At 39.2% G+C, this 23,465-nt stretch overlaps 2 protein-coding genes and 1 long non-coding RNA gene across 3 annotated transcripts; 1 reads left to right on the top strand and 2 right to left on the bottom strand.

Annotated features, from left to right (window-relative positions):
- Positions 1 to 3: 3 nt before the first annotated feature.
- Positions 4 to 6,840, bottom strand: LOC145444605 (abscission/NoCut checkpoint regulator-like). Its single transcript, XM_080322620.1, has 8 exons — positions 6,696 to 6,840; positions 5,388 to 5,545; positions 4,091 to 4,206; positions 3,587 to 3,744; positions 2,669 to 2,786; positions 1,781 to 1,918; positions 1,394 to 1,528; positions 4 to 260 (listed from the first exon to the last, which is right to left on the bottom strand). Exons 1-8 carry the CDS (start codon positions 6,747 to 6,749, stop codon positions 70 to 72), a joined length of 1,068 nt encoding a protein of 355 aa, XP_080178746.1. The 5' UTR covers positions 6,750 to 6,840; the 3' UTR covers positions 4 to 69.
- An 882-nt stretch (positions 6,841 to 7,722) lies between these two features.
- Positions 7,723 to 21,874, top strand: LOC145444586 (uncharacterized). The gene is made up of 9 exons (XM_080322594.1): positions 7,723 to 7,869; positions 7,928 to 7,980; positions 11,003 to 11,164; positions 12,080 to 12,143; positions 13,095 to 13,202; positions 14,377 to 14,463; positions 17,575 to 17,700; positions 19,119 to 19,255; positions 19,568 to 21,874. The coding sequence occupies exons 1-9, from the start codon at positions 7,819 to 7,821 to the stop codon at positions 20,292 to 20,294; spliced, it is 1,515 nt and encodes a 504-aa protein (XP_080178720.1). The 5' UTR covers positions 7,723 to 7,818; the 3' UTR covers positions 20,295 to 21,874.
- LOC145444642 (uncharacterized) lies at positions 15,292 to 16,212 on the bottom strand. Its single transcript, XR_013916735.1, has 2 exons — positions 16,041 to 16,212; positions 15,292 to 15,922 (listed from the first exon to the last, which is right to left on the bottom strand). It is a non-coding gene; the product is annotated as an uncharacterized LOC145444642 (long non-coding RNA).
- Positions 21,875 to 23,465: the final 1,591 nt, after the last annotated feature.

The raw sequence follows: 23,465 nt of genomic DNA, 5'->3' as shown, positions 1-23,465 counted from the left end.
CGCGGAGTAGATATATTTTTATTATTTCATCTAGGAATGAATATATTATTAGAAAATTAAATGGGGGATTCAGTCGCAGTCCATTTTTGAGGTGGGTCGATACTGCGTAGTCTTGTGGTCGTGCAGATCGAAGCTATCGTGGCCTTCCTTGAAGCATCTGCGGCAGTAAATGTCACCGTCGCACCCAGTGCAGCGCAGTGTTCCGTCCGCGTTGCAAATGACGCACCAGGGCAGTTCATCTTCGTCCTGACGAACTGAAACTGAAGGGATGGAGTTGAAATGCGAATATTTCTTATCGCTTTGTGGACGTTTTGAGGATCGATAACTTCTTCACAGTAATGCAGTCCTATGATTATATTGGTAGCAGCATCATTTCAATATTGACCGAGATCCTTAGCAGACTTGGACAACCAGACAATTGTAATTTTTAAATTTGACTACTTGGGCAAGGCGAAATGCAAATTTTAATCAATCCGTGACATATGATGCTGTCATTTTAATTCTAGAGTAGTGCAATACAAGCCGGGCTTGCTGTAGGGTATATACTTTTGCTAGTTTCATGGTCATGAGAATGAAATGGACTTGATTCAATGCAAGTTTTCGAGAATTCAGTAATTCAAATGTGATTTAGAAAAAAAGTAGCTATAATTCTAATTCCATCTAATTTGGAGAAAAATTTTCAAGTTGTCCAAGTCTGGTTTTCAGACTACACCAGTGGATATGAGATATTGAAACTGATCATTGTTGATAAAATGAACTTACTGGCAAGGGGGATATACGGTATTATAATTAATCTCACTCAACTAAATCACTATCACAATTCATCCGAGTATTTTCACTAGCGCTAACTCGAATTTTGATAAATTGATCATTAAACTGTTATTGGCAAGTGACTCTCACTTTTCAACTTGAATCGTTGCAATTAATAAATTGTAAATCTTCCACGTCCACTTTGAATATGGTCGACATTCTACAAAAAAAGTCTGTTGCCAACAAATTTTTCACACTTCAATCTGAGAACACAGCATATTCAGAGCGCAGTTGCCCCTTTAAGGCTAATTATGAAGCTGTGAGTCAAGCCACCCCATTCCTAGTCTTCGCATCAACAATCGCATCACAAAATATGACGTCACAGGCGAGCAATTTCGATTAATCTGGGCAAAGAGAGCTCTTGATCTCAATTTACTATTTTCAGATGGTACACTTCGGCGCAATTCTACGAGTTGCTGACAATTACCCCTGATGAATGTCAGACAAAAATATTCGGGATCATTCAATATAAATATGCTATTCAATTGTATATTGAAGTTTTGTACCTCCAAGCTCTTCAAATGAACATTTTCAAGAGTGAAACAACAACTGGTGTATCTCCATCTGCAATTGATAAAATCACCTGATGTAGTTTTCTGGTGCGGCATCGACACTTCGAGCCCCGCTTCTGCAGTCAAGCGTTCGATGAGGGCCAGTTCCTCCTCATCCGAAAGGTCAGCAGAGGTCATTTGTCTCCTCGGTATCGGAGCGTGAACATCTGGAACAAAAATTATGCCAAATTTGTTATAAATCGCATTGTTTGGTAATCTTTAAATTTCATGAGGTCCCCAGTAAAATATTTAAAAATGTATTCAAAATTTTCTGCTCTAATAACTAAACAATTTTAGAGGTTGCCCAGTATAATTTGAACGTCTTTATTTACAAATCAAAAACTTCGTATTCAAATAACTCGACAGTTTCAGAACGTCAACTTCAAAAAAGTACTTTCTAAACAACCCTATTGACCCACCGATGTGCGGCGACATTCCTTGCAGCTGTCTGAGCCTCCCCTCGATGTCCGAGTCCATTTTTTCTCCTTTCGTTCGCTTCTCTCTCTCCCTCTTCATTTCTTCCTGAGCCAGAATGAGGAGCGAGTCTGCGGAAACTTCTAGAATTCAAACAAATACGTCTCAGCATTGTACAGTAGTGTTGGCAGAGGCGGTCAGTAGGGCTAGGTAAAGTCCAGTAGGCTACATGGGTAGCCTATCACTTATTATGGCATCAGAACAGTACGAGTGGTGTGAAAAGTTTAAATATATATGAACCTTTTATGCAACCACAAAGAATATTTTGTCAGTTCTAAAACACATTAAATATCATTAGGTATTTTTGGACCATACCTATGTCATTGCACTTTGTGGGTTGATCATTTATGTCATTTCCACAAACTTATGGAGATTTGAACTGCACTTTTCGTACGTAGCGATGCGGCCTACCGAGGTTTACAGCCTTTCTTAGTATAAGATAGTAAGGAGACTACTATTTTCGTTGATAAATTTAAAAATCTGAGTGGCAAGGAGCGTGTAATCTTGGTACTTGAAAAATCACTTCCCACTGCTCGACCTGGATCACTGTGTCCAGCCCTACTGTTGAGAAATGAAGTACATCAACTTTTTCAACGTACTCAAGTAGTTAGACTACTACTGAAAATACTAGGCCAAGAATTTTTATATCACCACTTGGGTGACTACTTTGACCTCCACGGATCAGATCAAAACAATTGAAGATTCAATTCAGACATCGACTTTTATATCACCACCTGCGCTTGAGTAAAAATTACAAAGTTACTTTGACCTCCTCTGATGGCGGGCGATTGCATTGAGTTGAAAGTGCTCCGAGTGTTCACAACTTAAATCACCTTCCGGGACCATCCGCGGGTCGAAATCCTGGTCGCTCGTTTCTTGGCTTTCCTCCAAGTCGACCTCTTCTGTGTATTGTCGGATGAGCTTCTTCACTTGTCTGCTGCTCGACGGCGTCTGGAACATAGTCGGACAGCTAGAGAATTCTCAGGGTTTTTAAATTGGATTGGAATTAGGATGATGGATTGTTTGTTTTTTCCAAATTATCCGACTAGAATTAGCATTGCTGAATTCACAAAAACTTTCAGTTCATCCTCACAAGCGCCAGGATGGCAAATGCCTGTACAGCAAGATGGGCTCTTTCGTATTATACAATTATCGTGTAGTATTTTCAGGAAGACCAGAAATTAGATCAGAATTGAAGTATAGAAACATTTCACAAATTAGACTAATAACGTTTCACTATAACTAATAAGTCTGTGCAAAATCGAGCGCTTGAGTCTTAGTAATTCAATTATAAATCGGGCATTAAGTTTTGACTCAAGTATTCAAGTATGACTCATTACGACGTCAAATAAGTGCGGATGATGCGGAAAGATCAAATATATACCTTTCACGCAAGAACATAGGCCTATTGCCAGAGGTCAGATTACAGATTCCGCTGAGCTTTGCAGAGATGTTGTGGGTTGATTACGACTTGAAATGTCCTTACACTAATGTATGCAGCTTTGTACTATCTGTTCCGTAAGCTACCAGACGACCTAACTACGTTTCAAGGCTTCCGCAGTAGAAAAAACTTCAATTCTCTTGATGGATTGAATCTCATTATCCAATGAGTGTATCGTTTCCGTTCATATCTACAGAATTTCAGTTATTTCTCCACTACTCGAATAGAATAATTAGAAATGCTACTCGTATCATTTTGGCCAGCCCTTGTCACCATCCTCGAAAACATCAATACAAAAATCTGCACCCACTTCACGAGAATCTCTCTTTTTCACGCTGTGAACGCGAACGGCCGGTGGTCTGTCTCCTTTTAGTTTCGCGAGACGGTACTCCAGTTCTTGCAGCGTCGCCGCTTTCTCGTTGGCGCTCAATTTGCTGAGTCGTAATTCCAGATCGGCCACCGTCAGTTCTAGACAATTTGTGACAGGGTTGGGATCAAGTAGCTACCTTCGAGTCAGACTCAGGCCAAGTCACTCAATTTTTGAAGGCAACTCGAGCCCTGTAATTCTATTTCTAAGTTAACTCAAGTCAAGTCAAGTCACTCAATTGTTGAAAATGACTCAAGTCCTGTCATTGTATTTTTGAAGTTGAGTCAAGTCAAGTCACCCAAAGTTTGAAGTTTAGTCAAGTCAAATCACTCATTTTTCAAGATGATTTTAGTCATTCCAAGTCTATTCATTTCTGAAGATGACTCGAGTCAAGTCAATCAATTCAATAAAGTGATTCGGGTCAAGTCAAGTGAAAAAGTTTTGTACCTTTGTCGGGCGGATCGTTCTGCACGAGATTGTGGAAACGTTCGGCCAATCTCAAATCTTCGTCGTCCAGCGCGGCAGATTTCTTCTCCTCCAGACGCTGTTTCGCGGCTAGTTCTCTGCACAAAATGATGCATCCGTGTATGGTACTGGAGTTGAAATAAGTGCTTATTTTCTGCCAAGGACATGCGGAACTAGCAAAAAAGGATGCGAAGTTGCCCAAAAACCAACATTCCTACTGAAGTACCCTAGGTGTATACTGTGTAATAGTATAAGATGCGAACGATTGAATAGGCAACAAGCGGCAGGGTTCTAACCAAGTCACAATGCTCAGAGTCACAAGTCAATCTCACTTTTAGTTTTGACAGTCAAGTCGAGTCATTTTTAATTCACCACGAGTCAAGTCCGAGTCCAAGTCAACGAGCACAGGGACGAGTCCGAGTCATGGTATTATGACTCGAGTCCGAGTCATTGTGTTGAGTACTCAGTCTTGTTAAACCCATTTTTATAACTCTGTTTGGTGATATCGAATAGTTCGCATTTATAAATACTATTTTTTCGCACTTTTAACAGTTTCCGGTCGCATTTTCAAGTACCAGTACCAATGGACGAAATATCAATCGTGTGTTTAATTTACTACTCTTTGGAATTACAATGAGATGTCAGTCTTGGCCGTATGAATCTCGAGTCATATGACTTGGTCCAAGTTGAGCCAATACACATATTGACTCGAGTCATCAGAAAATCATGACTCGAGTCATTACAACCCTGACTAGCGGTACAAAACTTCAATATTGCTTTCAAGGCAATATTACAATTAGATTGTTACATCATACATTGCCAAATCGGTTTTCATTTGAATCTCTCTGTATATGCTTCTTATTGTAGGCTACCGTTAACTCTTGATAGGAGTTAAATAACACATTCATACTGAAATAAACCCGGATATTTTCGGCTGACGCTCGTCAGGGGTAATTGTCAACAACTAGTAGAGAGTTCAAAAGAACTTTGCACCTCAACAACCACCAAATAGTGTCGTCGAAAATAATCAACTTTATTTCAGTATGAATATATTATTTAATTGTATATTGAAGTTCTGCACCTCCTGGAACATCATCATGGTAAAGGTAACATGATACGTTTTATAGTTGGAGAGAAACTAGGCCTGTACTGCAGTGTAGTACTGGAATGAGAGTTATGCTAATGGTCACGATGGGATTGTTGTGTGTCGTTTTCCAACTGATATTTCCCAAATAATGTGTTGGTCCGATATATTTTGATAATAATGCAAATAGTAAACCTTTTAAAATTCAATGGCGGAGATCTTCTTGCCGAGTTTCCGGCTGTGACTTCAGTGAAACATTTCCTGCAAACCAGTTGAGGGTTGGTTCCTTCTGTCGTAATCGCGTGAGATCGGCAGTTTTTACAAAGCGCGATGCGGCATCGCGGGCATTCAACCTGAAAGTACGTGTTTATTATTGTCTTGTAATGTTTTCGGGTGATTAAAAGAACAAACTGAATAATCGATATGATTTCACAATAAACTGGACAGAGTGATTTGAAAACTCAAATTAGAATCGGCTATTACTTCTAATGATTTTTTCGAGTACAATCAAATTATATGCTCTTGCCACTGAGAATTAATTCATCAACTGGAATTATCGTTCCGGCATATACAAACGAGTTCAAAACACTATATATACACTACAAAAAACGTCTTGCAAATTTGGCCTTACATCTTTAACAATTTGAAGTGAGGACTTAAAATTGGTGACTGATTGAATTGTCACGATTATTCAGACTTCATAATCAGACCAACAAACAAACGTAAAGACAAATTCTGCGAATCAAGGGAAATTATGGTCAGTGGTCCTAAGAATCAGATCATAAAGATAAAAGCACGAGACAACTCAGTTATTTGGTCTCATCATCATCATCAATTCGATGCCACTTCGTTCAAGTTATGGTATAGGCCAGGGGCGGGCAACTTCTCCAGTCGGCGGGGGCCCGATACGAGAAAATGAAGTAGGCCTACAAGGCGGGCCGGATCCCAGAATATATAGCCTACATTAATCGCATATTTATCCACATATACAAGGAATAAACCGTATTTAATGTAAACTTCGCAAACTTACTTATTCTGTGACGCATAAAATTTGTCAATATTTTCGGATTAGAATTTTACTCTCAGGATAGAAACTCTTTGCGGGCTGCTCAAAATCCCTTCGTGGGCCATATGTTGCCCGCCCCAGCCTGGTATAGGCCTGTGTTTTGATCACTTAACTGCATGGACTGTAAGGTCATTTAGCCTTTTGAATAATTGAAAAATTGAGAATATTTTGAATGTGAGGCATTTGATATCGCTTGGTTGTCAAAAAGTGACTTGTTCAATATATATGACTTGTACTCTGACTCGAGTCTCGACCCTTTGCAGTCTGACTTCGACTTGAATCAGTGGTGAATAGAAAATGACTCGAGTAAAAACTATAAAGGTGAGATTGATTTGTGACTCAGAAACTCGTGACTTGGTGACAACTCTCATAAGCACTGTCACTATGATTCAAGTAGGCCTATGTATTGTACAAATTACAAAACTATAGAAACTTACTTCCTTCTTGAAGATCCCAAATTTTGAGGTGCAAACTCTGCAACGTTGATCCATATTTGTTTGTTTGATAGCAATATTGTTTATACTACAGAAAATAATTGGCTTGCATGAATACAGCACAGCCAATAAAACAATGCTGCCTACTGCATGTCTCTCTATAGCCTGTCTGAAAAAAGAAATATATTAACATGAGAAATATTTGATAGCCATTGATTTTTAGTCACAGAAGCAGTACAAATTATTACAGGATTGGTATAGTATATATATGGCTGGGCATATGATTTGAGTTCGAGCACCTGAATCTGAATCGAATATAATGATTCGTGTCAAGTAGTCAGAGACAAAGTCACTCAACAGATAGTATATACTAGATAGTTGAGTAGATAGTTGAGTGACTTTGGTCAGAGATACAATATTTTCCACTGAGGAGAGAGAGAGAGAGAGAGAGAGGCCAACACAATATCTGCGATTCTGCGTACGCCTACTGATATCTGTATTGTAACAAGGAGTTAAATCAACTATAGAATATAGATAAATAACCTACGGATAGATATCAGAGATTTGATTGGAATTTTTTTGTTTTGTGAACGGATTAGGATTTTGATTGGATTTACCGATTTTCTGGAAGATTGGAAGATCGTGTGGCGTGGCGACAAACGTTATTCAGAACAGTTATTAATGTATTTATGGTACACTACACTATGGAGCACTCGGTGCCAATGAACATGAGAGGTGCGGCCCTATGTTAAGTTATCTTATTCCTTATTCCCTATGTCAAGATAATTGTTGGTTGTAAAAGATAAATTTCAATCCATTCCTGCCTTGCGTATATTATAATTTTTTCTAGATATTCAAATCCGCGTCCAATCCCAATCCGATTCTAACTTCAAATTCAGAAAAAATGCTAATTGATGAAAATATAATCTGATGATTAGTTATTTTGTTTTCTAGGGGGATGACGGGATTACTAAGCAATCGTGATATAATCGATCTAGTCGACATACAGAAAATTGAGGAACCTCACGTGAGTCACAGTGGTTTACGAACATTTTTTGTTTTGTTGTTGATCGCACATCGCACACTGAGCTAAATAAACAGTTCGAGGCGGGTGTACTTTTGAAGTATGGCAGCTCAGGGCACAGGATCGTCTGTACGGCCATACAGGAAGGCCTCGGTAATCTTTGTTTTCGAGTACTAGGTGCTAGGAATGCTGATTTTATTTTTATTTGAAGGAATACATGGCACAAAAGCAAGGACAATTTCATTCTTCCACAAGAACAACGGGGTGAGTGCCATTCATTTGCTTATAACTATTTTTTCATTTTCTAAAATCTAATTTATGCAATCCGCCAATCCATCAAACAGCAACCAGGATGCCTTAAAATATAGTTAGTATTAGTATCAAAGACAACAGCCTAAAATAAGTCAATAATGAGAAATATCGTATTATAGTCATTAAAAGCCAGACTGGAATCGGTGGTTGCTTTCGACAACGTTGTGCGTGACAGCCATATTTCTCTGTTTGGTAATTTTCATTCGTGTGACGGAAACCTTTACACTACAAAAAAAAATTAGACAATTTGGTCTCAAAATTAGACAAATTTGGTCTCAAATTTAAGAAATGAGGTTGATTTGGTCTCATTTTACCACCCACTCACCATAAATGCTATTTTCGACTCAGACAACCATATATATATTGATCTGAATGGTATACGTGAGTAGTAAGTGGCATGTACCTTGATAACTATATCTAGTGAATACCTTGTAAACTTAGTACAGGATCATCTCAACACTGCAATTTCTGGTCTCTCTCATCCTTCCCCTCCTCCGCTCAGACCCCTAACATTGAAAAGGATGCCCCCAAGGCACTGCTACCATTTTCGATCAATTTCTGGCTTACTTTTGAGACATAAAGTACTTGGTAAGACTAATTTGTCTTTAAGACTTTTTCTGCTAAAAAATCGATTTGAGACATTGAGACCAAACTTGTCTAATTTTTTTTTGTAGTGTATCTCTCTGATTCAATACAGAATTGCTTACTAAATGACACATTGTTCTAAAATAGACCTGGTATACGTCGGACTAGGGTTACGCCGTATATTCGTTGCTGCGCAAATGCCACGCTTGCTTGCGTTCATTGTAAAGCGCAAGCGCCTTGTTTTGGAGCTGGGCTCTGGTATCGCTTTGTGACGTGTGCATGATCCTTTAATCGGCGTGATCAGATCACAGATGTAAATGCTCATGTGCCGTTGCCACCGATTCCACTCTAGATTAAAAGTGAATAAAGTCGATGTACAAACTACCAGTCTAGTCAGTTAGCAGTCAAGTAGAGTAGCTACACTACAAAAACTATAAGACAAATTTGGTCTTATGGTCTTAAAGTTACTTTTTAGAAAAAAAATGTCTAAAGTTACTTTTTAGAAAAAAAATGTCTTAAAGACCAATCGGTCTTAAAGACTGATCGGTCTTAACAACGATTTTTCGTCTTAAAATTAAGACTGAAATTGCTCGAAAATAAGACCATTATCGCCCACGCGAGCTGTGGGTATTCATGTCAGTGTTAGGTGCTGCATGAAGGGAAGCATAATATACCTGGACTTGCAGTTCATTATATAGCCTACCCATTATATAACATTTTTTTTTTTTTTTTTGCGGCTCGCCGAAAGCCCAGGCCATCGTAGTCCCCTCTCCACATCTGTTTTAGAGGCGTCCTCCGGTCTGCGGGTTTTGTGTTCGTCTTGTTATTTTTTTTTTCCAACTTGTAACGGATATGTTTTTTGATTATTTAGCGGATATGTTATGCACTCGCTGGGCCCGATGATAATCTGTTTTGAAGGTCTTTCAAGTCCTGTGGTATATCGTTTCGGTGTGCTAGTCGTTTCCTTATTGAGTTGCAAGTTTTGTTGTAAATCTCTTTTATCATATATTCCTCGTTTGTCTCATATAACATTATTATTGTATATAACACTTACCAATTTGCATACAATCCTCCAAACAATATATAGTGTAGTCTGAGTATATAATAGTATTTGTGGTGGGTGCGACGTGCCAACACCATTGTGTCAGTGAAAAGTGACAAGGTACGGTACTTTGAATTTTTGTTCTGGCGAAAATGCATCCTGTATTTGACTTATTTGAAGTGTGACATGTTACCAACGAGAAATGGACAAACATGGCACCACCAAATACGTTTTGGCTCTCCGCTCTCAAGTCACCGCTAGATTGTATTTGCAATGACCTTTGATGGATCAAAATTTGTCAAAGAAAGCTAATTACGTCTTGTGTTCCGGGCTCATGACAATTTACCATTCTGATTTATAAGACTACGGACCATGATGTTTCTTGATTAGCAAAATTCGTCTTAAAAACAAGACCAAAAAAACTGAGGCATCATAAACCGTCTCAATAAGCTAGTTATGTCTTAGAGCTCCTGGCCCATGTCAACTTTCCGGTCTCATTTTTAAGACCACAAATCATGTCGTTTCTTGATTAGCGAAATTTGTCTTAACAACAAGACAAAAAATACTGACACATCAAAAACTGTCTCAATAAGTTAGTTATGTCTTAAAGCTCCTGGCCCATGTCTACTTTCAGGTCTCATTTTTAAGACCACAAATCATGTCGTTTCTTGATTAGCGAAATTTGTCTTAACAACAAGACAAAAAATACTGACACATCAAAAACTGTCTCAATAAGTTAGTTATGTCTTAATGCTCCTGGCCCATGTCAACTTTCAGGTCTCATTTTTAAGACCACAAATCATGTCGTTTCTTGATTAGCGAAATTTGTCTTAAAAACAAGACCAAAAATACTGACACAGCAAAAACTGTCGTAACAAGCACAATATGTCTTATAAGATGCGTTTTATTGGTCTTATTTTTATGACCAAATAGTTGTGACAATTATATATGGTCTTAAAAAGCTGAATCGGTCTCAATTTTAAGACCAAAAATACTGACACAGCAAAAATTGTCTTAATAAGCACAATATGTCTTATAAGATGCGTTTTACTGGTCTTGATGCGCTTAATTGGTCTTATTTTTAAGACCAAATAATTGTGACAATTACATATGGTCTTGAAAAGCTGAATCGGTCTCAATTTTAAGACCTCAATTCATCAGTGAGACCAAAATTGCTGAAAATGAGACCAAATCATCCTCATATCTTAAATTTGAGACCAAATTTGTCTAATTTTTTTTGTAGTGTACTGATTTTTGAGCAGTTCTAGCTCCAGTTGATTGCAGATTTTGAAAATCTTGCGACTGTCCAAGAAGGGGTCCGTCGATGTTTGATTCATCTCTTTCCAGGTCTCTTGAGAGAGAGAATGCCGAGCTACGCGAACGTGTTGTGAACGCTGAAAGAAAACTGGAAACGATGGAAGTAGAATACGACCAGAGTAGGGAATACTTTTCGTCGCAACTTGAGATGACTAAAAATAAACTCGACAGAAGCAACGAAGCTCTTAAACGGTCAGTTGATATTGAACCCGACTCTTTAAATTTTCGGTTTTATTTTTCAACATTTATTTTACATTGTGTAGGTATTTGTTTTGGACATCTAGCGTGATTGACAGCAGTAAACACGCCAAATCATATATAATAATAGGGCCATTCCAAACTATGAATACCCGCACATTTTGACATGTCCTGAAATTTCGTGCATGCATAGGTGTGCTAATTCCAATTGAATTTTCATTGATGAAAATTGACCTTTTACGTCACTTTCAAAATTGACGATTTTCTGCTCATCTGGGGCTGCCTAATTCCGATTTTATTAATGCAATATTCAATAATCAATACGACTAGTCGAATAGCGTGACATTGAAGCTGGAGCCATTCTAAATTTAGACTTTTGATGTTATTAACGGCACAGTCTGAAATCTGAAATTTGTACAGGCATAAATAAGCTAATTTCACACAGAATGAACTCTATTTATGAAAATTGAATTTCGGGATGAGGGGTTACATGATTTTGAAAATTGACAATTTTCTGCTTATTACGGTTTTGATGAGTTCAGGTGTTATCAATGTAATATTCAAGGTTTAACTAGATGTTTGATTACAGTTGAGATTTGGCACCTGGAATTCTAAGTAGCTTATCTGATGGTCTCTAACGGTAACGGTTAAATTGAGGCAAAATTTTGTCAATGGCGCAAAATCAGCCACGATTTAGACCACAAGTTGTTCAAACCCTATAAAATATTTGGGCAAATAAGGTTTCATATAAAAGCTTGTGTCAAGGAGAATTCGTTGATAGCTGTTTCATTTTGGCTCCGAGACTGTAAGGTGGTGAGATTGCAGTCACAAGAATACACTGCATTTGTCGACTAGTCCGCGCAATATTTTTGTGGGTCAACACCAATATGCATCGTTCATGTATTTCAGCATCCGAGAAAGTTATACAACTCTGCAAAATGTCAATTATGATCTGGAGCAAAGAATATTGAAGGCAAGTAGATGTTACGGTCGTTTACACCAAACTCTGGTGACTTGAATGTGCCCCCCCCTATTTTTTCAACCTTTAGCTTTCCTGGTGTCATTGGACTGTTCAACATGAAACACATATTGTGGCTTGTACACTTTTTAATATTGTTATTGTAAAATATTAATAAATCTAAAAGTTAAACGGATTTTAAGTAAGGCAAAGATCAAGAAGTAGGTTATTGCGGTACTAGTATTTTTATTAGATTATAATCTATTTACTTTGTTTTGGTGGAGTAAATTCAATGATTATAAATTTTGTCATGGAAGCCTACGTGATTCACATTTGATTATCTCCGGCTTATTGATCTTCCAGTTGAAATTAAGAAGCACATTCTCCCGTTGGCTATCCATGTGTAGTAGGGCTGTTAAAAAAAACTTTCCCTTCAGATTTCACTGGCCACTTGATAAAATTGTTAGGTTTGTTAATAAAACGCTGTACACTAACTTTGGTTCCATTCCAGCCAGTAGAAGCGAGATTCGTGCAGAAGAAAGTTTTGAATTTATCATTAAAAAACAAAAAAAATATAATTCCAAAATTTTTCTGCCGACCCCAGAAATTGTTAAGCTGTCAGCATGTCAGTAGAGATGATGCAAACCAAATCTGGCTCAATTCCAACCACTAGAAGCGAAGTTATTGCAGTAGAAATATTTGGATTTGAATAAAATAGTATTTACGGTGACTAACTCTTAATTATTTATTATAAAATCATGGAATTAGAAATTTGTTTACTGCAATAACTTCGCTTCTACTGGTTAGAATGGAGCCAAATTTGGTGTGCATCGTTTTTTTAACCAACATAACAATTTTATCAAGTAGCCAGTGAAATCTGTAGGAAAAGTTATTTTTTGAACAGCCCTAATGTGTAATCTCTACTTTCTGTGATTATTGTGTTGCAACTTTACTTACAATGAGCAGGTGTCAGACCTGGAAAAAGAGAGGCAACGTCTCGGTCTTTCTGTGAAGGAAGTGGTCGAGAAACTCAACCAAGCTCACAGCACGATCAAGAAATTGAACGAGGAAAATGCAAGTGATTTGGTTGTCACATTGTGGACTTGTGCAAACGGCAGATTTCCAAAATGCCCCGATACGACTAATCACTTTTCATAACTTGCAACTAGAACTACTCACTTTCCAAAAGTGTCAAGTAGAACTAGAAGCATTCACATTTTAAAACTAGCTGCCAAAACTAGTCGCTTTCAAAACTCGCTACTAGAAATACAACTAATCATTTCGCAAAACTAGCAACTAGAACTGCGCACTATTCATGATCTGCAACTATAACTATAACTCAGGGGTGGCCTGTGAGATAATTCTCTGAATTAGATAAAATATCAAATAATAAATTACCCAGGTAATTTACTGTGAACTTGTGAACAAGGCCAATTAAGAATTTGAGTCGCCTGACCGCAGAATTAGGGATATCAGTTCCGCCGCATTGGCGTATACGCCAGGGACCAGCCTCATTTTCCGTGCATCTTCGTATGTATATGACCATAAAGTAAAATATTTCCTGGTATTTTATTGATGATATTGTTCTTAACACTTTGCGTGATTTATTGTCACCTATTTTGTTGCTTTTAGTGCCCCCTGCTGAAAATTCAAAATTCGCCCAATTTACTGAATTGAGTCTGACTATATTCGCAATGACGAAAGACCGTGTCGTCCAACATTCGACTTCGCGTCTGCACTCGCAGAAAGATGGTCGGCGATGAAATCTTGATAGGCTGATATTCGCCGAAATCTTAGATATTCATACGTCTAAGCGCCGAATAATCCTGTCCTTTACAAATGAGCCCAGCGGTATACAGATGCGATATATGCAAGTGACATTAGTATTGGCCGAACTCATTCATAAACTTTGAAAAGTTTTTGCTCTTGGCGCGATTAGGTTGTTAATGGACTTTTCACGCTCACTTTTCATGACATAATTATTATCGATTCTGGTCCGTATGAGTCTTATTTTCATCGTTACCTAATCCGGTCTGCTCCTATTGGGCGACTAAAAAAGGTCATCAGCATTCACGTGGCCCGCGCAATGGTTTGCAAATCCCATGTGGCCCTTGGCCCAAAAAGGTTGGCCGGCCCTGCTATATATAACTGTTCAAAAACCAGTGGTTAGATGACCGTCAACTGGCTAGATTGGCAATTTGAACAAGCCTGCTTGTGGTGCCATTTGTAATCTGAACATCTTGTACAGGAGAGGCTTCGAAACGACTGCAGTCTGGCCGTGTCGTTACTGCAATGCAACCCAGATCAGTTCAAGTCACAGACCGCGCATATTCAGGTGAATGTGGTGAATTTTTAAAGGTGGTTGGTACTTGTACTTTATTAGAGTAGCCTACTCTCAGGTACGTGTTGCCGACTTGTGCTGATTACTCGAGTGGTAATAATTTCGTGCCACTTCCACTTCTACTTGAGCATATTCAGGCCACGCCGCTAACTTCATACACTCTTGAAAGTAGAAGGTAGTCTTTGCCTGGCTCAATGAGTGAAATTTTTATCAACGGGTAAATCTTCGAAGATTCTACCGATGTGTCGTGTCATTTTGCTTTTATCAAGTAGATGGGTCCTACAATTTTGAAAGCAGGCATAGCCGACGAACGGGTGCATCTGTTTTGACGATCTTACCAAGCATTCTACTTGAGTAGCATCAATGTCGGCAAAAATTTTGGCCCTACCAGAAAATATTTCGTTATTCTACTTGAGTATCGTTAATGTAGGCATCTTTAATGTGATGCAGAACTGGCGTTATATTCTTGTGGTCGCATGAAAGGCACATAACTGAACTGTACACATCAATTCACACTGTTGTGACGTCATTATGAGTCATACTTGAATACTTGACTCGAACCCTATTACTCAATTCAGAGTCGAATAACGCAGTATACATATACTCGATTTTACACAGCCTTACTTGATTACCCATTCTTTTATGTGAGTAGCACCAATTTTGGCAGCTATATTGACACGACAGGTGCAGTACTAATTTCAATTTGTATATTCATATTACGTTGAATTATTTACAATCTTTTGTCGGCTAACAACCACTTTTGATCAGCCCAGTCATGCCCATGACTGGCCCTGATATAGTCCGTATGAATCAGGGTTATAATGACTCGGCTGGAGTCACAGTTTTTCATTGACCCGACTTGACTTGCGTCAATCTGTGTATTGACTCGAATTGTACTCGAGTCATTGCGTATTGCTCTATCAAGTGATAGGACTCGAAGCTCTATATGACTTATTCAAGTCTCGTATGAAAGGATCAATGATTGTAAAATAGGTCCAGAAACTAAATAAAAGAGTGAATAAAAGTATATATTATAGTGCAAGAGTTTCACAGAAGTTATTTGAACCTGACTCGATATTGACCCCACACACACACCAAGTTATAGTTCAAAAATAGATTACCGTAATTTTCCATGAATAGTCCGCAAAATTTTCACGATTTTTTGCCCTAAAATCGGGGGTGCGTATTATGCATGGGAACAACACGCTTGAAAAAAATCTCCTTTGATAAAAAACTTGTAATCACACCTTTCTTCATGTTTGTTCCCAATCGCGCATCACTTTCAGCCATGTGCCCAGTAATTGTATTATCAGTGTTAAGCGCTACCAATTAGCAAAAAGTGTGTTGCCAATTAACGAGAGTCATCTGCACAGCAGGCAATCTCCTGCTGAGTTGGTTTGCCGTTTGCACGCGAGCGAAATTAGGTCATTGATTGCTGAACGCGCGCGGCAATCTTTGATAATTCATCGACAGGCCATGTGCACAAAATATTATCGCTTGCGTAATCAGTCGCACCTCCAACAGGCGTGGTGTGCACGACATAACCGTTGGCCTGAGCAATCGCATATGACCTCGTGTGCAAGATGTCGCGTCGCCGGCCTCGCAGGCTTTGGCTGCTATCTACTATCGTATAGAGGCAATACCGTTACTTGTATAATGATTAGCAATCGCATCTGTAATAGGCCTCGTGCGCGAGACGTGTCGCTGGCCCGAACTATCGCGTCGCCAGCCTCGCAGGCTTGGCTGCTCTGTACTATTGTTTAGAGACAATGCCGTTAATTGCATAATGATAATCGATGGTTATGTCATGATTGTTCGACAGTGACATCGCAAAACAGAACAACATCGCGTACTAAAACACAGCTATTCATGTACTGCGAATGCAGGGTGCGTACTATGCATGGGTACAGGCTTTTTCCCAGAATTTGCATGCTATTTTAAGGGTGCGTATTATACATGGGGGCGTACTATACTTGGAAAATTACGGTAATTATCGTGCAACCTTCACCTGTCTCATGCAAGCTAGCGTTGAACAGCAACAACATAACTTTTCTTAAAAATAACATATTATTCTGTAGAACATGAAAAGATCTTTCTAATTTCGAAACAAATTCTGTAGCTGAATTTCTTGAAAAACGCGGTCGTGTGCGGAAAATATGCATTGTCGATTTGATATGAACGAGTACCGAAAATATATTTCCACTAAGATAGGTGCTGTCAAATGTAATGATAACGCATCGGACGACATCTTTGAGTATCATTGTAACATATATGCCACCAAAATCGAGAAACCGATTTCTAATGAACATTTAGCGTCAGGCCTAGTCATTATATCTGGCAGCTCATCTGGAAGTTATTCTGGAATAGTGGTTATGTTTATCGCAGGACAAAATGGATTTTAGCGAACATTTTTTTTCCAAAACTGTAATATGTTTGTATCAATAGGCTATTGGAAATTGATCAATTTAAATTGAGTTTGCACAGCAGAATATTTCATCTCAGACGGCCAGTCTGTTTATGTGAGTCCTAAAGTTTTAGCAGTTATGATAAAGCGGAACTGCTTCATGATTTTTATAATTAAAAAAAATACAAATTAGGTTATCAAGCATTTTTCTAATTTGGAGGTATCACGGACCCGGCCCGTTACTCGCTGACTTGGACTCGGACTTGACTCGGTTGTGAATTGAAAATGACCCCTGACTCTTGACTCGAGTCGAAACTATTCAAGTCAAATTGACTTGTGACTCGGGACCTTATGACCCTGATATGAACCCCTTGTTCAAAAATAATGTAATTTCATCACCAAACAAAACTAATTCTATTCAATGACATATGTGGACTAAATTAGCTATCTGTACTACATATGAGAAACATTGACAAAATCAATACTGCTAGAGGTATGCAAACTACTTTTCTAAACATGAGTACTTTCCAGGCTTTGATTTTCCACTTGAAATAATTTTGACAATCCTTCGAAATCTTTTATTGGACTCGTAATCGAGTAGAAATGTACGCCGCAAATTGTACTTCTACTTGAGCAGTAACATTGGCATCTTTGAGCACCTGTGCGAAAATGACCAGTTGACCACCCTCGTTTTTTTGCAGTTATATCGGGACTCCGACAGCAAATCGCAGCAAGATGGCGACGCATTTCCAATGAACGAATATAACGAACATGTCAACCCGTACAGCGACGAACTTTTTGAAGACAATCATTTTAGCGACCCTCGCGTGAGAATCCAATTTTTGCGTGCGATATCAGATTCACCGTCACCAATAACCCCAACGTATCCAGCCGATGTTCAATCCATCTAGTATGAGATGTATTTTCAACACTTCAAGAGCATTTTTTTAATAGCCAACCTGTGACATGGCGTAAAGTAAAAAGGCATCTGGCAGCTATAGACCGAGAAACTTGTCAATATTTTTTGCCTGTAGTGGCCAATACTGAAATTTATTTGAAATTGCAATATTGTCTGTACATCCTATCAAAATTGCACAGCACGATATCAAATGAAAGCTAAATTTAGGTTCAACCTACCCGACATATTTTATTCGTTACTATTTTGATTCCTATTCGGTCTATGCTATTTAAGCAACACTATTGAAATATGTTATTTTCATTAGTAATTCAGAAAAACTAAGAAGGGCAGTCATTTGAGAAGTATCGGTGATGCAAAATTAGTGCTGGGATCAAGTCACTGCCTTCGAGTCACCAGTCATTTCGAGTCACATTTTGACTCGAGTCAAGTCAAGTCAATCGATTTTTAAAGGTGGCTCGAGTCAAGCCAAGTCATTCAATGTTTGGAGGTGACCCGAGTCAAGTCGAGTCAAGTCAAGTCACGAGTCAAGTCACCATTCAATGCAAGCTGCCTTTTCGAAGTATGAGGCATGATTATGTCATTACATTTTGCTAGCTGTCTGAAATACAGATTGAGTGGTCAATGATTTTGAACCGATGAGTGAATACGGAGTTGAATATACACGCAGGAAGGCTCTGTATCACTCACATATACGTAGAACTGCGAAACTAATAGAGTAATTGGATAGCATATTATACAATTCGAGCCTGCGCCCATATTTGAGGTCGATATAAACTATATTTAAATTCAATTTCAATAAAACAAGAGATTTGGTTAAGGTAAGAACAGAGAACAGAAATGGATATTTTGCTATTAAATTACTTGACTATACTAGTTCACGACAACGTAAGCTGTAAGTTCGATCAGTTCGTTTGCAGTCAATTTATTTTTGAGAGAACAATGGAGGCCCAGCAAAACGCGCGATCATTGAATGATTGGTCGCTCTCACGGGTTACACCAGCGTTTCGCCGATCCGAAAATATGCAAGATCCAGTGATTTTTATCGACACCGATTACTTGATGACTTGAAATTGACTCGTGAATTTTGCTCCAAGTCACGAGTCAATCCACATCTCTGATACGCCGAGTCAAGTCATTTTAGCAAAGTGACTCGAGTCAAGACAAGTCATACGAAAAAAGTGACTCGAGTCATCCCAACACTGTGCAAAATACACGTTTACATAACATGTCATGAAAAAATGAGTTGGGACAAAAATCACTGTCACATGACGTAGCATGTCGGACTGCAGTCGATATGAAACGTGACATACTGTCATTGTTTGGTAGATATCTGGATTTTTGGCACCGGCCGAAAAAGGCAACAAAGAACCGAGATCGTGGAAGCCGCCTTCACACGAAACTGTCAAGAATGACGAATCTGCGAGAAAACCAGATCGAGAAACGGGATCGCCTTGGCAGCGCAGGTCTTGTGCAGAGATTTGTTTTGGGTGAAAACCAAATAATGGGACGGGATTTTGATTTGTAATTGTAATTTGGGCGTGGGATATACGATTTGTAATATTATCGGATTCGGACTTGTCGACATGTCATTTGAGACGTGTTAACCATAATTCATTTGGGATTTTGATTTAAAAAAGGCTGATTTTGATAGATTCCTCAGCATAAGTTAAATTTTGATGTCGAATTTGCGTCGCATTGTTTTGAATGAGTTCCAGTTCTTATGAGATTGTCGCTTGTCGTCACACATGTGAGAGTAACTGCAAATGTTATCTCAGGCCGAGCAAGGAAGAATCTCCATCTCCATGGCTGCGTCAGTCCAAACCGAGCACGGATGCCGAGTACTCGAGTTCGTTCCTAACTTCCGCCGGAGCTTACGGAGCACAACCCGTGGACTGCACGCGTCTCGGCAAAGATAACAGCAAGTCAAAACTGCCGAGCCATCACAATCTAACAAATCGAGCTGCGTTATCACGAGTTGAAAAAGCCAGAAACACAGATAACGAAGTCACGTTTCGTCGAGTCAGCAAATCTAGTGCTACTAATTCTCCGAGTCATTCGGATGCTTATATCGCTGAAGATTCTTCGAGTCGTTCTGAAAAGAGAGGAAACGAAACATCGTCGTTGATCCGTCAGGAAAAAGAAATTGCTACGGAGATTACGGAAGGTCGAGCTCTATTAGACACCGCGACTGACCATGCTACAGGAGTTGAGGATGGTTCGTCCGATCACCAATCAGATTCATTGGAAACGACCAATGATGCGATTCTGGTCGATTTGCAAACTCTGCCCGAGTCTCCTCCTATGTTCGACTCGTCTCCTATTGTCGAGGCTCCTCTGGCCCCTCCCCCCTCCATGTTTGTGGGGAATCACCCTCCTCCCTACAATCATCCTCGACCGTATCAACACAAAGAAACGATCGAGATGAACGATGTCCGCCGAGTGGTAATGGAGGAATTCAACGTCGAATCGGGGATTGAGGATGACCGGCGGAAATCAGACTGAAACTGGGAATGAAGGCTCGTTTTTAAGATATATGTAGAAAATCATGGAAAAGTCGCTCGTTTTAGGATTTTGATAAATCGCACTTTTCAAAGCAAATCAAAAGTGCGGATCCTAAAAGGGATTGTGATCGACTCTGCTCGTGGTGAATTGGTGCTTCTAAGTTGTTGTGGCGCACATTTTTCTCTCACCACCCTAATCGCTGTTCCTGTCTATCGTGTCTGTTGTTTCCTAGCGATCACAATATGGCATTCCTATCGGATGTCTGTGGAGGGTCACGCAAAAATCGCACTTTCAAAGAAAAATCAGATTAAAACCTGTTTGTTTTTAGGATGTCTGCAAAAAATCGCGTGCAATAACTCAAGATTCTCTTGATTTTTGGTTTAATCTGAATAATTCACGCAAAAAGCACACGTGCAAATTGAGAATTTGGGTCGTAAACGGGATTGTTAACGGCTTTGCTTGTGATGAATTGCTGCTTTTAAGTTTCTGTGGCACACATTTTTCTCCGACGCGTGTATAGTACAACCCTATTCACTGTTCCGTATTTTGTGTCTGCTACTTCCTACTTTCCAGTCACAAGTTCTATAACGGTGCTGTCCTGTCCGTCAAAATCCAACTGAAACCCGTAAAATAATTATCATTTTGTGTAATGATGATAAAATCGACTTGCTGCTACAGTGCACACTTTTTTCAGAGCGGATCAGTGACAAAGTACGTTGGCTTTCCGACTACTGCCACTTCAACAATTTTCAAGCATGACTACTCACTATATACAGTTGTACACCTTTGATTTGTCACTTTTACGGGCGAAATTTTCATAAAACTGCCTCAAATAGCCCGTGTGTTCGGTAACTGAATAAAGTTTCAAAGTTTGCACCAATTTCCAAATGCCCTGCTACAAGTATGCAAACCCACCCCAGACCAAAACCACTTTTTCAAACTTATCACTTTTCAGACCTTTCATCACTTTTCAGACCTTTCATTTTATACTAACACTTGAAGTAGTTTTGACATGTCTTTGAAAAAGGCTACTTCTACTTGTATTTGGATAGAAATTAATGGCACTACTTCTACTTGAGTGCCACATCTGGTTTTCTCTGACCCTCGTATAGACTACTAAAAAGTTCACTGTTTTGTATGTTATTTCCTACTTCTCAATCACAAAAGGTGCATTCCATATCTTGCGTAACAAGTTTGTGGTTCCCAACACGTTTTCAAGACAACCCGGTGAAAACGAATCAGCAGAATAATGCAGCCTAAAAAATCAGTCATGATATTTTACCAATAAAATCAGCACTGGGTAACGCGAGTTTTTATTTTGTTCATGCCTACTATCCCTTACAATTATTGAACCAATTTTTCCAGATAGCACGAAACTGTCCCACTGCTTCCATTGTGGTAGCTTTTATTCAATTCAACACGGCAAGTTGCTGCTTTCAAGTTGATACGGTGCACATTTTTCTGTAACCCATGTATAGTACGACCATAATATCACTGTTTCGTATATCGTGTCTGCTATTTTTGCTTTTAATCACGAGTTCTATAACGCGTGTATAAAAAAGATGCATGTAAACACGGAACCGAGTATGATGTCATGCTTTTCAATGACCTACCTCATCTGAATGACGTGAGGGGAGCGAGCAATCAAACGCTCTGTGGTAGGAACATTTCAACGCGTTGCCATCAGTTAATTCGCAGCATGGTGTAACATTACCACCATGCATTGCTATTTTTGGCCTTTCGTAAACTAGGTGCCAAAACTGCCCAAAATAAAATTTTGAAAATGTCAAAAATGAGGCTTCAAAATATCGATTTTTATGCAAGTTTACGATAAATATGTCAACAAGTATGCAAAAGGGTTTGTATGAAGCGACAAAACAAGTGTGTAAAGAAAAATTCCCAAGTTACGGTACGTGAACCATTCAGGCGGCCGCAGACTAAGTTCCAAGGGTCCTTGAAGGACAAATGAAAATCTAGGGACTTGGGTCCGAAGCGTAAAAGTCGAGTCATGAAATTTGGATTTATGGTGAACCTGCGGATTTATCAATCAAGCGATCAAGTAGTAGTAGGGTTACCATACTTGCTACTTTGAGAGGATTTGACCTATTTTTTTAAAGTGTCCTCAGAGGACGCCCAAATGTCCTCTTTTTTTAGAAATTAGGTTCAATATTGGGCAAAATTCGACCGAGATACAGTAAATCAGGGGTGTCAAACTCAAATTGGGTCGTGGGCCGGATTCAAACCATCTGATTGGTCGCGAGCCGGACCATTCAAATGATTGAAAGTCCATCCCCGTATCTTTTGTTTGAATACTCAATTATCAAGCCTACACAATAATATATTACATACCGGTAATATAGGATCATAGGGTTCTACTCAAGCAACACCTTTATTAGCGAACAATGGAATTAGCAAAATTAGGGTTATGGCCGGTTAAATACGGTAATATAAACTGATAAAAGAGTAGCTTTAAGGACGATATACCCAGTGGTGGCTTTTGGGGTGGGCGAGGTGGGCGGTCGCCCGCCCCCCCCCCCTGGTCGAGGGGCCCCCCTCTATTTGGATTTTGCGCTTTTTTCAAGGATAATGACGAATAAACATGGAAATCCGTGTACCGAGCAAGAATATGATTCCGTACAGATGTGTCAATCATCATCAAATCACTGCATTTGTTAGAAAAGTCCCGTATCCCAATAATCAACACGTCTCTGCATGCGGTAGAATTACTTAGTTTTGGTGTAGTCTATCCTTGCACACATGCAAAATAGACATGGCCGAATCCAGCACCTGGGCAAACCATTGCGGTGGTGAAAGATAGATAATAACCGATGCGAAATGGGGGTCTGGTTACGTCCAGAAGTTACGGATAGATACTTATAGGGAGCCCCGCCGGTAAGTCTGGACCGCCCCCCCCCCCCCCCCCGTTCGTAGGGCCACCACTGGATATACCTATGTGTATCAGATATATTAAAGCCGGTTCATTACTATTATATAGCGATTCGGGTTTCTCCATATGCAGAGGTTCTGTTAAGCAGGGCATGGTATGGTATGGTATGGATCGATATTTTGGTATGGAATATGGAACAATGCAAGTATGGTATGGAATGGTAGATTTGAATCTATGGTATGGAACGACATTTCCATACTTTGGTGTTTCATACATTTTATCGT

The sequence above is a fragment of the Botryllus schlosseri genome, chromosome 8 (assembly GCF_051294905.1).
Source record: "Botryllus schlosseri isolate E-star chromosome 8, Bs_hap1, whole genome shotgun sequence".
In the NCBI taxonomy this organism is placed as follows: Eukaryota; Metazoa; Chordata; class Ascidiacea; order Stolidobranchia; family Styelidae; genus Botryllus; species Botryllus schlosseri.
The sequence above is the reverse complement of the archived record's forward strand: the minus strand, read 5'-3'. Positions and strand labels throughout refer to the sequence as shown.

Coding starts and splice junctions, on each gene's coding strand:
- LOC145444605 (XM_080322620.1), bottom strand. CDS start 6,749: ATGGATCAACGTTGCAGAGTTTGCACCTCAAAATTTGGGATCTTCAAG. Junction 5,546..6,695: donor TTGGGATCTTCAAGAAGGAA/GTAAGTTTCTAT, acceptor ACGTACTTTCAG/GTTGAATGCCCGCGATGCCG. Junction 261..1,393: donor GCACCAGAAAACTACATCAG/GTGATTTTATCA, acceptor CCATCCCTTCAG/TTTCAGTTCGTCAGGACGAA.
- LOC145444586 (XM_080322594.1), top strand. CDS start 7,819: ATGGCAGCTCAGGGCACAGGATCGTCTGTACGGCCATACAGGAAGGCC. Junction 7,870..7,927: donor GGCCATACAGGAAGGCCTCG/GTAATCTTTGTT, acceptor TTTTATTTGAAG/GAATACATGGCACAAAAGCA. Junction 13,203..14,376: donor AGAAATTGAACGAGGAAAAT/GCAAGTGATTTG, acceptor CATCTTGTACAG/GAGAGGCTTCGAAACGACTG.